This window comes from Melospiza georgiana, chromosome 13 (genome assembly GCF_028018845.1).
Source record: "Melospiza georgiana isolate bMelGeo1 chromosome 13, bMelGeo1.pri, whole genome shotgun sequence".
Taxonomy (NCBI): Eukaryota; Metazoa; Chordata; class Aves; order Passeriformes; family Passerellidae; genus Melospiza; species Melospiza georgiana.
In genome coordinates this window covers 7,755,770-7,774,011 of record NC_080442.1, presented here as the reverse complement: position 1 = coordinate 7,774,011, position 18,242 = coordinate 7,755,770, and the positions used below count along the sequence as shown (strand labels likewise).

Sequence of the window (18,242 nt, the reverse complement as noted above, 5' to 3'; positions counted from 1 at the left end):
TGACAAGAGCAATTAAATCCCTAGACTTTGCCCAAGTTCCCATCTTCCTGCCCACAGCCAAATTTAGATCTCATTTGCTATTTCATTAGACACCTGTATTTCATTTTGCTCCAGAATTTCCACAGCTACTTGAAGGATTTCTCCCTATCCACATACTGCTGAAGTACTTCAAAGAAAAAACATTATTAACTTTTAAAGGTTTTTTGGTGGGGGAGTGGTGTAATGCAGGTGAAAAAAGGCAACACTACCATTCTAGCTGACTCTTGCAAATAATTTGAACATCTGCTTCTTTCTTTGCTCAGGCCACCCAAGCAAGCTGAAATAACAGTTTCTTTGCTACCCATTGAATGCTGAACAGCAGAGGTGAAGTAAAGTCTTGTTACTTTCACTTGACTGTTTCCAGCAACACTAGTGATACATTTGTACAAACTCAGATAAACATTGTCAATTCCAAATTTACACCTGGAAGGGCATTCTTAACATCACACAAGCTAATGATTATTTCAATACCAAAATCTAACAGACTAGATGGCCTGGGTCACCTCTAAAGGCTTTCCTCAATGGACAGTGGATTTCTCACGTCACATATCAGGTTACAAGGCTGTTTGTGGAGCTCGGGTTTCACAGGACAGCTGAGCTTATTTAATTGCATGTTACCACGCCACCAAAAAGTCGAGTTTTCACCCTGGCTACATGCTCCTGCTGTTTTCCCTCTGCTACTGTAGCATTTGTCAGACAATCTAGCATGCTGTTTCACTTGTTCAAACTGCAAAAAAGCAGCGCTGGGGAAAAGAGAGCAGTTTCCTGCTGGGTTAGCAAGCTGAACAGTCTCATGTAGAGGTCTGGCAAGTTCCACAGCTGGCACAAGGGCTGTGGAACTGTATGAGCAAGCTCCCTGTTTTGCTGCTAAGGAAGCTGCAGGTTTACACAACCCAATCATAAAACCTTATCCCAATATTCAGAATGAAAAATGGTCAATCTTTGAACTTTTTCTAATTGGAAAAGTAACTCACATAGTACAACTCCCTTAGAAATAAGCTTTCAAGAAACAGATTTTTCATTCGTAGTTTTCAGCACTCTACAACACTAGACCAAGAGGTAGATTTACAGACTGAAAAATAGTTCACACACATCTGTTTTAACCTCAGGCAGAATTCCATATAAGCAAAGCAGAGACGAAGAAAATGCTTGCTTAGATGGGATTCTACAGCAAAGAGACTATTCTTAAAGTGTGTGCATTTGAGATGAAATTAAAAATATAATTCCTAAATAAAGTATTTATGGATCTAATTCTATCAGAACAAGTAGAAAAATAATTTACAGTGTAGGCTGTTGACTGGCCAGTAACTGGACTTCCAGAGGTAGTAAGTCTGTTACTCAATTCTTCTGCAAGATGACTCTGTATATCACAGCTACTCTGCGAGAGAGGTATTGGAACATTCTGATTGCTGTACATTGTTGCCTCATCTTCAGTTATAATTTCCCAGCTCTTTAAAAGGAAAACAAAGGGAAAACATTTTTAACAAGTAGTTGCAAGTTACAATTATTTAAGACAAGCTTTCTGAGTAGGCTAGATGAAAGCAGCAGCTGCATTTCAGAAGCACATCAGCTGAGCTGTACTGCTGTACCTCAGGGGAATCCCTGTTGTCGGCGCTCTCGGTATCCTCGGATATCTGTCGCCGGTGAGTGAACACGTGCTGCGCCTCCAGCTGCACGCTGCCAAGGTCTGCAACAGCCACGCTGTCCCTGCAGGGCAGCGTGGGACAAGTCAGCTCACAGCAGCCTGAGTCTGTCTTTCAACAGTAAGCCAGGCTAACAGCAAAAGCATACATCACAGTCATTCTGGCAGAAGAAAAAGAAACAGTCTGGACGATATAAATTAATGTAAACTGTTTAAGATGAATAAGCATTTATGTCAATGTGAAGTGTAAGCTGAAGAAACAGGTAGCATTCTGGGGCAGAGGGGGAAACAAAAAAAAAAAAAAAAAAAAAAGGCAAACAATTTTAAAAAACCCTGATGGAAGGAAGAAAACAGGCTGAAAACTGAAAAATTATTTAGCTTCCATTCCTATAGTTGTTATCTCTCCAGCTACAACCAGTTCCTATTTGAACACATACTTCCAGAGCACAGTACAGTCACAGTGATCACTAGCCAGTGACCACTGCATGAGGGCTTCCAAGTGAAGTGAGAGAAAGCTCTCTACTTAATTTTCAATCTGTTCACATTTTATTTCTCCTTGCTTTCAATGTAACTAGGGTGAATTACACTAGCTAATAAAAGACTTGAATTAGCAGGCTAAAAGACTTACTGTGCAGTTGGTCTTTTCCACTGTGTTCTTCTGAATTCATGATTGACATAGTAGGTCCTGCCGAGGATGTCTTGTCTCTCTTCCCAGCCTGAAGGCAGTGGAGGAGATTCTTGCTGCTGCTGCTGTGGCTGGCTAGCAGCCTCTGGTTGGTCCAATATAATCCACCCAGGCTGAAAGATATAACAGAACTATTGAAAAAACATATCTTAATTTTTCAAGCCACTCCCCCTTTTAAGGTGTAGTTCATCTTAAGCCAGTAAATTTGACTCTGGTCTTAGTGTATTTATTTCTAAAAAATGACAGGGCATATTACGCATGCAGAAATCTTATTTTTAACTCAAGATCTTTAAATACATTAGTACCAGAGGTTGTTAATTCCAGGAAAATAAACAGCAGTCACAGAATACATTAAAAGCTTAAATGTTGTCATTTCATAACATGCTGCAAATGTATGAGGCAGGTGAACACACTCTTCTGGAACAAAGTGTAATTACAGCAAAGCTGGCAATGCTAAATAGAGTTAACTCTGGAAAGGAAATCCATTAATCTACAGTGGATGTGCTTAAAAAGATCATATATACATGGTAGGTAAGATCAAAATGTCCCTCTGGATTGGAGAGAGTTGAAATTCTAAAACCAGAGAGATGTTAGTGTCTGCCTGGAGTCAAAAAAAATTCAACAGTACCTACAACAGAAGCTTCAACACATTCAATTATACGCACAATACAAGCAATCACTTTTAACTGTTTGTTTCTAAAACACTATTTATAGCTTAGTGATTCCTAACATGCGTTTTTCAGCAATAAACACATTTTTTCCCACCTCTAATTCTTCAGCCTGTTCTGTGGTTTCTTCTTCAGACCCATTGTTTTTAGGTAAGTAAGTCATTTTTAATCTAAGGTGGCCTTTGACTCTTGATTTATGACTGCAGAAGAGAAAACATAATGATCTTATTGTGCACTTGTAGAACAAAATAGCTGAAAAAGCACAGCAAGAGGATTATTCTTAAGTGCTCCAACACAAACTTGACTTTCTATAATTTACATTCATAAAGTTCTATAATAGCATTAAGGCTTCAGACTTCTGAATAGAGTAAGTATAAAGTAATGCTGACTTTTTAGTAGAACATCAATGTCTTAGAAATGGCTACTCAAATTTCTTTGACGGAAACAGAAAAACTTAGAAAATGCATATGTAGTTACAACTAATTACCTAAGAGCATTGTTTAGATATAAAAATTAGAATTTCCATGTCGTATTTACTAACCTTCTTGGATGAAGAACAAAATCCTTAAATGTATATGGTCTCTCCATACTTGGATTTTCTGTCTGGAATAAGAATTTTTTTTCAAGAAAAATCTTTATCAAGCAGTTGAAATCAAACTATCAGAAATTTCCAGTTGATTTCTTTAAAGGCCTTACAACATCTTAAAACTTAAATTACAGGTTCAGGTACAGTAACAGCAATACCAGCTTTAATCTTAGCAGTAAGACTGGTTCAAGAAAACAATTACCTTTCAGTGTCTATGCACATTACAGAATGAAACACCTGCTCTTGGAAAGGGTTTGCCATGGTTGCTACCCTGTTTTTAAGACAGTTTCTGATAAATCTGTTAGTATCTGCTAATGTTTTGAAACTTCAGAAGAAAATGGACAAGCTTATTTATTTCAATGCTCTTAGTGATATTTCTTAAAAACTGATTATCTGCCTTGCAAAAGGATTACAAGAACAGACAAAAATTGACCAAAGCAACAGTAGCTCTATTTCCCACTTACCTTCCTTTTTGTATCTGTTTATGTGAATAAGGAACAGTAAAAATAAATTTACAGACTTTAAAGAAATATTTTAAGACATGACAATAATTACAATCTCCTCTTATCTTTAAGACTGTAGAACTATGGAAAAGCTAAAAGCACTGCAGTATTGAAAAACAAAGTAACTTACACAGTTTTATAAATATCAGCACTGAAAAACTCCAAACAGATCTACAAAATAAAACAAGGAACCCACAGAGCAGGAGAATTTATTTACTTTATTAACAGTATTGTTAACTTCCTTAGATGACTAATAGAGTGCATATAGAAATATTTTTTCCCTTTCATAGTTTTAAAAACAAACAAAAAATACAAACCGGTAACTGATAAAGAGGAATATCCACTTGTCCAAGAAAATCATCTCGAGTCTACAGAAAACAAAAACAAACACCACAGAAAGTTGGAAGCTGCAAAGTGTTTTAACACCATTGTCCCCCACACCCTGATAGCACACCAATGCTTTCTTAGAACCTGAAGGCACTTTTGAATTATAGGCAATAACTTGTTCTGTACAGAGCAAGTGTGGCATTCACATTCTCTGAACAGAGAGATAATTCTCTCTCACAGTTTTTTTTTCCTGGAGAAGCAGAAAGAGAAGAACAGAAAACAATTCTTATCTCTACTTGCTGCTCCTGTTGTTTTTGCATGTGTGGAATGTGTTAGGAGGATTGTTTACCTGAAGTGATTTGTCAATTAGTTTCTGCTGAAGATTGTTTTGTTTCCTCAGCCACTCTCAAAGCTGTGTCCTGGCTGTCTGAAGACAGTCACATGTTTTTCTTTAGTATTCTTTGTAGTATAGTACCTCTTTAATGTAGTATAGTATAATGTAATATAATATAGTTTAATAAAGCAATTGCTCAGGGTTGTGAATCAATGGAGTCAGATGCCAATCATTCCCTGCTCAAGGGTCACCTTGTTTACTATAAGCAAGTTCTGATTGACCCAACACTCTGAGCCTTGGACAGCTCTGCCTTCCTCAAAACAAAATTTGAGGGATCTGGAAGGGGAGATCTAGGCTGTTTACTAAATTATACAGGCTAATGTTACCAAAACAGGAGAGTTGGTCAGCATCAAGACTGAGACTGTCAGTATCTCCAGTAGAAACATTGTCCTAAAGGACCCTCCTCCTAGGAGAGCCCAACAATTTCCATAAACCTAGGCAGCTGTTTCAAACAGGCATGTATAAACATTTTCTTCTTTTCCAAATCATACAGCTACTGTCTAAGCTAACAAGAAGCAAAAGTAAGTGCAATCTGTGGTAAGTGCTTTGCAAGTCCCAGCAATTCCAGTGGTCTCAAGCTTGGCATGAAAATCTGTCAGAACTATGAAAAAATGCCTTCTGTCTACACATTTTGCAGAGTTTAGTTTTAACAATGACCATCCACAAGATTTTACCTGACCTGGATGTCTGGACTGTCCAGCTGGGACCAGACTATGAACACAGCAGCTGTCAGGCCAGGGCAGGGACTGACAATACACAGTATCACTGCACACTTGACTTTTCATCAAGGATTTTTGCTTGCCAAAGAAATTACAATTTCAGTAATCTACACAGGCAATTTCAGTATTCACTGTATTCACCAATAATCACCACCAGCAGTACTTGACTTCTTGCTGGATTACTGGAGCACGTGCTAAGTTGCTTCAAATTAATTCGTGATTTGAAAACCTTTGTGAACCCCCACAAAAGCAGGAAAAATATAAGGGTCATTTAACATGAAGACATATCAGTGCCTGTGGAATAAACTCAGGTCAGCATGGAATTTTTTTAAGGTATATATAGGCTTATGGCTTAAAAAAAAAAAAAAAAAAAAAAGCCCTACACTACAATAAGACTACATTTTTTTGCTCAGACTGAGTAAGGAGCTGTAAAAGTCTTCAACTCTGTGCCTCGTGCAACCTCTGAAATTCCAGGCTTCCTGATTTTTCTAGCTAACAAAAAATTTGGTGCCCATTCTTTCCTAAATCTGTTGTTGCATTTATTCAAACCAATCACTCCAGAATTTTAATGTTTGTCCATAAAACTTTTCACCACAAGGCTCTGCAGCTTGCTGACATCTATTTCCTTCACCTCAGGGCAAAACCATGTGTTCCAATTTTCTTCTGGAAAACTTACTTTAATTTTCAATTCAAATGTTTTACAGCCTTAAAACTCCAGCCCAATCCTATCAGTTTTTTGGTCCCTCTGACATCAAAGTACAGGTATTTCTTGAAGCAGTTCTTTTTGCTTTAGTAATTCTGGTACCTTTTTTCCTTATCTCTGTTGTCCTAAGCTCATCCATTTAACCTTTTAAGTCATACATGTATTTGGAGAATCAGTGTCTCTCTCACCTGCAAAAAGCACAACTAGATTGTCATAGGTGATAAAATGTAGAAATTTGGAGCTATGTAATTTCAAATTCAGTTTGCAGTGTGGATGCCATGTTCAGATCTGAAGGGGACAAAAATGAAAATATATACAAAACATCCACTGTTTTAGTCCACAAACTTATTTGAGACAGAAAGCTACAACAGGCTTCATACCTGTGGAGGCTTCCCTGAACTACTGAAGGAACACTTTCTGTGCTTTATAGACCACAGGACTCTGGAAAAAATTAGTTATCATTTTTGCCTATGAGGTTCTTTTTTAAATGGCACAGCACATACCTTAGACATGTTAAAAGGCTTAGTATTTGTAAAGTTCTTGGCAATCCTCAAGTGGAACATGCCTTCCAAATAAATTATTGGAATGTGGGACAAAAGTTTGCTCTATTTTAGAAACCCTCAGAACATTGTGTTTGTTACCAGCATAATTTGAGTGTGGGCTCCTGTTATTCACTTTATTATTCTGCTGTCTCTCCTATTTTTAGCAGAGTTAGCCTCGATAACCAACTCTTTAACAGTACTTTCTCCTCCAGCCAGAAAGCACGACCCTTAGTGGAGATTTTTGTTGACCTCCAAACAACTAAGACATAAATCAGATAGCAGGAATGATCTCCAGCAATGTGTCCCCCATGACAAGCTGACTAACTGCCTGCCAAGAGGTGCCAGAGCAGCAACAGACACTGCACACAGGAACAACTAAATGCCAGCGGAGCTGAAACTGTTTGGATCTCTGTTTCATCAGAGCAGGCAACACACACAAGTGGGTCAGTTGTTCTTGTCAACTTCTAATTTCTGAACAGCCAGAGAACTCAAACTTTCTGCTTGGCATAAACCTCAATTAATGATAATACTGCACTAACAGAGAGGCCTTGTATTTTACTGATTCACTGGTTTAGTCTATAGAAAGTTATTAAAAACAGGTGAGGACAGACAGCTGCTGTACACAATTCATCTGAAGAACTCCAGTGCAATGCCAAAGCATTCAAAGAAAAGCACCAAAAGACAGTAATTCTGTTCAAAACTGATTTTCATCTATTTTATGAATATATGCTTACTGAGTTTTAGGTTTTGGACTTTTTTTTTCTGCAACTCCCATCAGAAACTGACGTAGATTTTAAACAGACATGCTTATCTGAGTCACACATTTAACAGCAGTATTGAGAACATATCCCAAAATTTAGTATGTTTGAAAATGGGTCACTGAATGTAATGCCTTTCTTAATTACTGGATTCACCACACAGCCTTTTGAAACAGCTCTTGTATAAGACCAGGGTGTTGAAATAACAAGTATTTTCTCTACCAGTTTTTGTAACAAATGTTTGGTGGTATTAGTGCATTAATTAGAATCCAAGCATATTCCCAGTCTTTTTCTGAATAAACAGGCAGCTAGTTGTGCACAGGTTGGTCTCTGCACAGAAATCCACAGCTGTATGGCAAAACAAGAAAGCATACAGCTTTTATTGGAGGGAACATAAGTATCAATTCAAATTGAAAAAACAAACAGTGATCTGGACTATCGCTGCTTAAGAAAACATGAGCTCAATAGATGCCTTATAAAACCAACATTCTTCTTGCTTAAACACCCAAACATCAACATTAGTTACAAGCTTGATGAGAATGAAAAAAACTCTCCTGAGCTACACTAACAAATTCAAGTATTTTTCTTTTCATGCTGCACTGAGTGTATTATTTGGTTCTCTTAAACTCTAAATTGAAAAAAATGAGAGCATTTTTTTCTTCCATAAAATACTGCCAGCATATGCTATTCATCATGAAAAAGTTACTGTTTCAAAAAAACAAGATTCAATTATGACATGAAGATTGTACCAAATTCACGGATTCCACAAGTAATGTTTTCTCTATCTTGCAATGCAATAAATACTTGCTTGCATGGAATTCATTACAGTCCCAGTCTCTTGTATTTTTAAGGGGGACCTGTGGATTGTGAGATTTTTTTTTTTGTGACACATAGGCGTTTCTTTAGAGCTGGCATCTATGACAGAGAGATATAAGACCCTATCAGCATTTTCAAAATAGGGAGAATACATACTGTTAGGTCAAGGGTTATTACACAACATGTGCTTGTGCAGGACCTTCAGCCTGCTGGCTGTTTCAACAGCAAGGTGTCAGCACAACATGCTTCAGCAGTTTTACCATCTGCTTAACAGACAGCATTTAGAAATGACACTGAGGTTATTTTCATTAATTCTCTCTCTCACTTCCAAAGATACTTTCAGACAACTGCTTATCTAAAGACCAGAGTAAAAGCATCATCTGTTTCTCCTTTTAAAGCTTACACATTTTATATGGCACCAAAATCTTACCACTTCCTTAAAAGTTCATATTTAGTTTACAGTACTTTTACAACAACATTCATATATCAGTCCACTCAATGTGGGCTGCCTTGTCCTTAAAAGTTTATTAACAATGAAATTTAAGATAGTTTTTTTTTCCCACACTGTTCACAGGAAGGCAAATTGTCTAATATAACCAAAGCATACTTCAGAACAACATAAACAGAGAATATATCAAAAGTTATTAATGCATTGATTTTATTCATCAGAACTTTGAGTTCCTTTGGTTTGATGTATGCATGTGTCAAACAAGCTACCATATAAAAAACAGATACATTACATTTTATGAAAAGTCAAAAGCCAATCCAGACTTGCTCTCCTGTGTTAAATCTGCCAATATTCACCACAAAAAAATTAGAAAATAGTACCAAATATTTAATTAGGTAGTATTTCAACAAGTCATTTCTGACATCAAATCAGTTATCTTCATAATAGTATGAAAGCATAAAACTCCTGCATTTGTTTGTGAAAGCTCTTTTGCCATATCTTAAGACTTCAAAGAAAGTTTGAAAAACACTCTCGTAGTAACAATTCCAGCTGCACTTTCACCTCCTCCATTTAAGACTATAAAGCTTAAAACACAGAAATGTCAAACTCTATCAAATGTTAAAACTGCATCTGTAATTTGCTCCCAGAAGTAACAACATATAAACCAGATATAGCAGATGTTTACTGCAGTGGCTAATTAACACAGTCAGCTGAAGGACTTCATACAGTCAATCAACTTTTTGCTTTTCAGAGCAAGAGGGAAGAAGTAGAATTAAAAATAAGATAAACTACTTTTCTCCAAAAGGGAGACGATTGGAGCATGTCTGCATCCTGGTCTCACTCCTATGAAGTTCGCTGATCCAGTTCAGGATCACACAGAGCCACAAAGTCAGGCTGAACCTGGAAGCTGCTTTTCAGCCCTAAATTAAATCACTTTATCAGGGATCTACAGGTACCTGGCCACTTCTTAGAGCATGAGCCCAGAGCAGGCCTGGATGCAGCCTCCATGGCCTCACCCTGCCCCAAAGTCAGTCCAGCAGTTTTTAAAAGCATTCCTAAGTCTACTGTGGATGCAAATGCAGCATCAACACCAACTCAGGCCTCAGACCTTGCCTCTTGCTGCCAGGTGTAAGGGCAGACACAGCACCTGGCCAGAGCAGAACTCAGTGGTTGGGTTTGTTTTAAAGTCTGCTGTGCTCAAGCTATAAATCCCACCCATCCAAAATCAGTCTGCATGAACTGACCTTGGATGCCTCAACCTCTAACAAAAAAAGGTGACCACAACACAAATAATCCAACTACAATCACTTTTCCAACAAAACAAAACAGTATTACAGTTTATTTCAGACAAGTTCAACAACACTACCAAAGTTATATTACACTTCCCACCTCAGACATTGTTTTATTAGCCTATAATTTGCCAGATGTTAACCACTTTAGATTTCTCATTAATAAGCTAAATATTTGCCCCAAAACAAACTTAGCAACAATGAATAGTAGAATAACTGGCTAATGCAGAAACTCTTTTGAAAAAATAAGTAATGGTCATAATAAATGCTGTTATTCCTTTTCCTTAAAAAGCCCTTGCGCTTTGACATTACCATAGAGGCCATCTCCCTTATGCTAGGAAAATCCCTGATTGCCAGAGAAATCATCCAGGCCTGAAAGAATCTAGTTCTGTGTTTCTTACCACATTCCTCTCACTGAGTAGCTGGAGTGTCTCATTTGCATTTTAATACGCCCTAACTTCAATGACTCCAATTCAAGTTTGTATGTAATTTCAGCCAGGAACTTGCTGATGTCCTTCTTAAATCCTGTTTGCTTATGTTACAGTTGATACAGCTGAAAGCAGCCCAAGGTCTCAAACAATAATTGCAGCTATCTGTAGAGTTTTCAGTTTATTGTAAACTATCATGACAGAAAAAAAGAATTATGCACTCCCTTGAAACAGAGATGATTATAGATCCATAAACTAACACTGCAATGAGCTACAAACATTTTGCTGGCTGCATTCCCAAATCAGCATGTTCTGTTTGTCACAGGGAGTAAGGAAAAAAGTACACTTGAAACAGAGACACTTCACAGAAATGCAGGGCAGTCCCCTTCAGACAAGGGTGAAAGTCAGTCATAAGCAAATGACTGAAAAGGCCACTCAGTTTTGCTTACTTGCTTAATCTGTGAAATTCATCCACTTCTGGAAGATGAGAAAACATGTGTTGGAAGAGCAGAAGAGCACTCTGCCAAGGGTGAGGGGAGAGCACTTCTACCACTTGATCCTCTGTGGCTGCAAGGGCTGAGCAGGCACCAGAGAGCCTGGGGGTCAGATTAACACTCTGCCTACCCTTGTATCCTTTCCACAGAATGGCCAAGAGCAGATGCTTAAGGAATAATAATTACAGTGGCAATTAAGAACAGTACTTCCTTTGATACAACCCCCAGTTTCCAATAAATAAGTGGTCACGGACCTCTTGATCCTGACATTAAAATACATATTGAAAATACCCTTTGATGGACCTTTCTTCAACTTACCTAACTTCTTAAAATCCATTTCTACTTTGATATGCAGATCTTGAGACAATTTGCTCAGTAATATATAGAAGAATATCTTCCTAAAAAAGTGGAATGGAAAAATTCACCTCCTCTAAAGTATAGTTTTATAAATTCCCTCTATACCACCTTATTTTTCCAAAGCTGAAAAACCCCTGGCCTACTTAGTGTTTCCCCTCACATAAAGCTCACCCCAATCTTGCACACCTTTTTTTAGTTCTGTTATCCATGCTTCCTGAAAAAGGACCACTAGAAAAATACATGCCATGCCCTTATGATTTGTACAATTCCATAATGGTGGTTTTAATTTTTTTAGTTTATTTCTTCCCTAATAAATCCTAAGCTTTTATTTGCCTGTCAATAAGATCTGAGCTGGCATTTTCAGCAAGTCTTTCCCCATGACACAAACCATTTCCTGACCAGTATTGCAGGCCATCACCAAGGGTACATCATTAGCTGCTTTTCATGTGTGCAATACTTGGCATTTTTCAACACTGATTTCCAAATTGCCTATTTGGAAAAAAAAAATTAAATTAAAGCAATGATCCTGTCTCATATCTAAAAGCCTGCAAGTTCTTCAGGTAATGAGGAGTAAAGGAAAAATGTCTCTAGCTTGCCCTGTGAACATGTTTTACTTTAACGCATTCTTGAAGGGATACCACATTTCAAAAAACAGAGTAACTATAGCTTGTGGCAACATTAAAGAAGCCACAGCATCAACACTACCCACTCTCTCATGGAAGATTAAAAGGACATGAATCACCCTGAAGGCTGGATAATTACATATTTACATAAGCTGTTTCAGGAGGTCTGCTCTGCATGGTTTTGCAGTTTTAGTTTCCCCATTTTTTTCTGGCAAGAGAAACCTGCCCAAATTCAGTTCAGCTGCAGACTATAAACAGAATTAGGCTAATCATAATCTCCACAGAGCACAATCAAATAAAACTTCTTAATATGTACATGTAATGTTTGCTGAGGACTGCAAATTGCTAGAGCTTTAATATACTGGTATATTCAAATATCTGCTTCCCTAGAGTATGATGATATTCTGAAAGTTACATATGGCTCAGAGTTGACAAATTCAACCTGTGAAACCTGAAAAACTTCAGGGATCAAGTTATTACCTAATAATGTTATTTGATCACTTCCTTTCCATCACTTTCCTAATGCATCCACATAGCAAGCTCTAATATCTATCCCATCTTTTGTGTGCCATCTTTTTGTTCCCCTGAAGGAGGACTGCTAATCAAAAGCTGAAGCATAAAGAAAGGTAGAGAAGAAGTAACTAACTCTGCATTTGAGGAAGATGAAAACCAGAAGAAATTAGTACCAGCTATTAAAGCACCACAGGTGATTAAAGCACAGAAGCAGGAAATTACCTACAACTAATTATAAATTGTTCATTATTGTGATTAATACAGTTTGCACTGTCTTCCCTTCAATGTATTGATGTATATTTCAGCTTCCAAAATTTGTCTGAGACACAGCACATACACTCCTATGTGACTGAAGTCTAACTTAATCACCCCCACAATTCCTCAGTAAGACACAACCTTCCCTTCAAGCCCAACTCTCCCTGACTGAACTGACAGACCATGACACAGCAATGCACCACATGCTCCTGTAATGTGATCCTCCCAGATATGCAATACTGAACAATATGAAAGTTGTTAGGTTATGAGGTTACCATAGCACAGTAGCATAAAGTGTTGCCAATTTGTGCTTTGCTTTGTATTGGCTCCATAATCTTCTGCTTTTGCTGCTCCTTTTCCACCTCACCTCCTTGCACAGATTTGGGACACTGATACACATGCACCCTTTGCTCCATGTGCAAAGCTGGAGCTGAGCCACAGCTGTCCTTCTTTTCTCCTGGCACTTCTCCCTGCCTGGATAAATGTTTTCTGGGAGGGAGTTATGCCATGACAGAAGCTCTACACCTAAGGAGAATGCAAGAGACAAAACAACCTCAGACTACCCAGCACTAACTTGTGGTGCAGCATTTATCAAGGGAATCACAATCTTCCAGACACAGGTTCTGGTCTCCTCAGCATGTTCAGATCAGCTGGGAAGTTGTTCAAGAGAGAAATCCTCACACACAGCCCCCTCAAATTACTGTTTTACTAAATTTAAATTTAGTACAGCAAGATTCAAATAGCATCTTTTATGAAGGCAAAGTTCCAGAGTTCAGTGAAAAAAGCTCAAGAGTTCCAACTAAAAGGTTTCTCTTACGTGAATCTGACAGTAGAAAAACAATTTGGTTATTTTACACCATCTCTGAAGTTTGGGGGATTTTTCTGCTTCAAAACATGTCATTTCAATAACTAGAGACAAAACTCGAGCAAAATTACTTGTAAGGACTATAACACAATTTATTCCCTCAATTGTATAAGAAATTATTTTAATGGTATACAGCTGCTGAAATAGATTTGCAAGTACATTTACAATATTCACATATCCAATAGAGAGTGATACTAATGGGGAAGGAATAGCTAATGTCAACAGGGATGTCAACATGATCTTATATTTGTAGAAGAGATTAACAGAACTTTTAATTTTTTAGAAGTTTATGTTCTACAAGGACTGGAACTGTATCCACTGTTTCTGCCTTCCTCTGTACCTCCTGGACTTTATGTATGTATGATGACAAATAACCTGTTCCCTTACTCACTCCTACCCTCCCAATCCACATCTCTGATGTGAAAATGCTTTAGTTGCAGATTTATTTCTACCCCAAGCAGAGACAGATGCACTAAAAAAATCCCCAAAACAATAATGAAAAACCTCAAAACATTAAAGTAGAAATACATAGTCAAGGACAACCTTCAATGCTGTAACCATGGACTTCTTTCTTTCTCCTGCTTCACATAAATGAAATTCCAGTATCTGTAAGAGAACCTCTTCAATAAGTTCCCAGTAAAGATCAGCAGTCACACACTGGCCACCACCATTCCCCATTTTGTAACTTAATTAAAAAGAATCCAAAGCCAGTTGTCATAGAAATGGTGTTGATTTTTTTAAAGCCAGCCTTTAACAAGCTGTTGATTATGGAAAGCAGGAAATGTGATCTGAGGTGGCTGAAGGCTGGTAGCAAGGCATGGAAGAAAAGAATGCATAGACCTTTTGCTGCTTCAGCCTCTGGAGTCTCTGACCACAGCACTGATTTGATTTCATGGCTGCTCTGTACAGATAGCTGACATTACTAAATGCTACTCCAGTATCAACTTGTTAAATTTGAACCCAGACTCAGCATATCAATATACTAGGCCAGACTAACTGGAGTCAAGAGAAATATTTTTGGAGTTGTTTATTTTTAAATGAGTCACAATACACCATGATAATTAAGTGGACTATGTAAATAAATGATTGCCATAGAATCTGTTGTATTGGTCACAAAGACTAATAACAAATACAATGGTATTTATCCATTTTATTCCAGTCAGTTACTGAACTGCTGTGAAGTCAGCTATGGTTTTTGCTTGGTTTGGTGGAGGAAGCTTTTACATTTTTTGATAACATGTTTTATAGAATATTTACCTATTTACTGGTTTTACATAAAAACTGAAAATAGCCATTTGAGAACTGAAAATTTTCTGTACCTGATGTTTGTGTCAATCCATTGTAAACACTGCTCCTGGGAACTGAAACAAACTACTGCCTGCCCAGTGTCCTAGGAGGTTTGCTGGAAATGTTAGCTAACAATCCAATCCTGAACTTGGATTAAAATACAGATTATCTTTCATATCAGCTGCCATTAAACACAGAGACCAGCAGTACAAGTTGATGAGAAATATAATTGAAGTGCATGACTCAACTCCTTTTTCACAATATACTTTCAAAATAACTGACACAATTTAATTAGTCTGGATCTAATGTGTTTGTGCTCATTGTGGATTTTACCCCTCACTTTACAGTGAGATTTTGGGAAAAAGAATCACCAAACAGTATATATAATGATTATCTATTCCACTCTGAGTTTTATAAAGAATTTTAAGCATAAATCACAGTTTCCCAAGAAGGAAAGTCAAAGTGTAAAATCATCAAGCACTGCTCTAAGGGCAAAAAAAGACTGAAAATTCCAGGCTAACACCTCCAAGGTGAATTACTAGTTTAGACAGGGATTGTCATAACTGTAAGGTCTTTGGCAAAAAGCCCTTTGCCTAAATAAACACATTAGTTACATGGTAGTAGTGTCAAATCAATGAGAATGAGTTCTTAAAACAATTTTAGTAACCATCAATTGTTGCACTTTTATCAGCATTCATAACTAAAAATATTCAGATAATTTAAGTCCTCACAATGTTATTTAAACTACCTTAAAGGCTTAAAATCTACCTTCCATGTGGCCTATGCTTTACTAACTGCCTCAAGAGCTAATAAGAGTAGACACCTCTACCAGCAGTTTAGCTGGACATGAATTTCATTACAAAAAAAAAATATTTAATATAAGCCTTCTAGACCCAAGTACTGTAATTTGAACAGCAATGTTGTTGGAAGAGGTATTAAGTTACTCAGTACTGCTCAGGCTGAAATAGTAGTTGGAAGGAGGAAAAAAAGAGTGAGAGGAAACTGAAAATTCCTGTGGTTCAGGGTGTATACAGAAACAAATGTATTTACAGTTTCTCTTCTCAAATACGACTTATCTTTAATTCTACATACAACAAACTGTTCTGTAAAACAAAGCCTATCTGAAATAAAACTAGAAGATCACTCATTTTTACCCATTTTATATGCAAACTTCAGTAACTGCTATTAATTTACTGAAAATGTAGGTGTTTATAACTACAAAATTTCATCTGAAGTTCAAATGACTCCCATGTCTCCATAAGTAGACAAGAAAATCCCTCTGAGCTCATGTAAACAGCAAACTATTGTTTTAAAATCTATTAAAGACACTTATTTCACAGCAACACCTATTTACCTATGCCCCATATTCTAAGAAACTAATCTAAAACCCAAATGTTACAGATAATTAAAAAATTAACTTCCTAATGGTGACAATTTGACACCATTAGGAAACTCTGAAATCACTGCACTTAAGCCTTGGTTGCACACTTTTACTACTTTCCAGCTAAATTTCAACTCTAAGATAGCATCACATTTTTCTATAAACCACATCACTCACCTTCTGGGGCCTCCACAAAGTGCTAGACATTTCCCTTTTAGAGGTTCCATATCTTTTCCTAACACCAGTTGTTTTTCCTTCATTCCCAGCTTTGAACTGTATGTGCAACTGAGACGTCCTTGCACTATGACACTTGTATTTAAGGCTGGATAAGCAGCAAGAAACTTTTTGACGTGATCCTTCCAAGGAAACACTTCTTTGCAAAATATGGGGAGTTTTGCTCATCTGTGCATTGGGTCCTCCTAGTTCATTTATATTAATCTGATATTCTGAATCTGTTTTTGAGGGCAGACAAGCAGATGTGCTACGCTCCAGTCTTAAATGAGGGTATTTTGTACCAGAGTTCAGATTTAACTCTGGACTGCAAGAGCCATTAACCATTTCACTGCTTGATGCAAATGCTCTTTGTTTAAGATGAACTGAAACACATGGGAAGCCATCAGGTACTTCTTCACAAGTTGCCTGCTGAGGACCACTCAAAATTTGACTTTTGTCCTGTAATGATGCATTCAAATAAAGTGGGCGGATATCTCTGACCTCGCCAGAAGAGCAAACTGTTTTAGACAGCCTAAGTCCATTGACTGCTGTTGAAAGGAATCCCTTGGAAATGGTCTGATCTTCTTTTTGTGCCAGCTCACTAGGAGAAATTATTAATTTATGAGATGTTTGATAGGTGCCTCTGTGTGGTAGCTGACCTGAGCTTACTGGAGAAGCTGGAGGAGTACTGGAAGGACTCCTAGGAAAAATAACCAGTGATGAACAACGTCGCAATGGAATTTTAGTTTTCTTCCTCACTGACAAAGCATCTTGGTCAAAAGTAGTATTACTTCTGTACAGTGTTTCCTGAGATGAGTTGCTCCTGGAGGGATTACATTTGTTTCCAGTGCTTCTATATGAAGAGTCACCATGTGCAGCACTACCACAGAAAGTACTGTCACTTGTCCAAAGAGTGCCACTGCCACTGTCACTGATGACACTGTTAGCATATGAACCTCCATCACTTGTGGTACTTGCACATGATCCGTAGTCACTGCCAGCACTGCTGAACGAGCCACTGTCACTTGCTGCAATGCTGCTGAGGCTGCCTCTGCCCAGAGCAGCACTGCTCAGAAGGCTGTCATTACATCGATGGTCAGACACGGCTCCAGCACCGCAGCTCCCTTCGCTACCAACACCAATGAATGAAGAGTCTTCACCAGCAGCCACGGCATCACCAAACCTAGAACATCCACTCTGCTTCCTAGACTGCAAGGAAATGTGCAGTGAACTGCTCTTTTTGATTTGCAGTGAAGAAATAGTCGTGCTTTTCTCTGGATTAATTATTTGTTGCACTACAGGTGCATAAGCAGCTTGTCTAGGAATTAGTTTCACTTGTGTAAAGCTAGGCGCAGAACTCTGCGATTTTTTGAAGTACATACAATTATTCCTATCCAAAAAATCTTCAGAGGTTTCTGATAATGGGTCTGTGTTGCTTCTTTGGGTAGCAAAATGCAATCTTAACCGTCGTGCCATTTGTTCTCATTTCCACGCATGTTAGCAAATGAAAACCACAAAGATCCTTCAGCAGAAAGGCTACAGGCAGCTGCACAGAACCCAGAGCTGGTACATTGCAACAGTAAAAGCCCAGAAAAGTTGCAGTCTTTGTCCTAATTTCTACAAGATACTAGCATTTTAAAAGAAAGTACCTCTTGAAATAAGCCAGCCATTCCTTGAACTGTAGTTTCTGGACCGTCGTTGATTGCT

At 37.8% G+C, this 18,242-nt stretch overlaps 1 protein-coding gene across 5 annotated transcripts in view; it reads right to left on the bottom strand.

Moving 5' to 3' along the window:
- NEDD4 (NEDD4 E3 ubiquitin protein ligase) overlaps positions 1-18,242 on the bottom strand; it is a 51,105-nt gene that overhangs the window by 14,956 nt on the left and 17,907 nt on the right. The window contains exons 1-7 of one of the 5 annotated variants that reach the window (XM_058033273.1): positions 16,500-18,011; positions 4,441-4,491; positions 3,576-3,637; positions 3,132-3,234; positions 2,310-2,479; positions 1,629-1,746; positions 1,322-1,489 (exon numbers count right to left, since the gene is read on the bottom strand). In XM_058033273.1, the coding sequence (XP_057889256.1) occupies positions 1,322-1,489; positions 1,629-1,746; positions 2,310-2,479; positions 3,132-3,234; positions 3,576-3,637; positions 4,441-4,491; positions 16,500-18,011 (2,184 nt within the window). Of the gene's footprint in view, positions 1-1,321; positions 1,490-1,628; positions 1,747-2,309; positions 2,480-3,131; positions 3,235-3,575; positions 3,638-4,440; positions 4,492-16,499; positions 18,012-18,242 lie in introns of those variants that run through there. The other 4 variants (XM_058033275.1, XM_058033277.1, XM_058033274.1 and 1 more) reach the window with 4 other exon arrangements.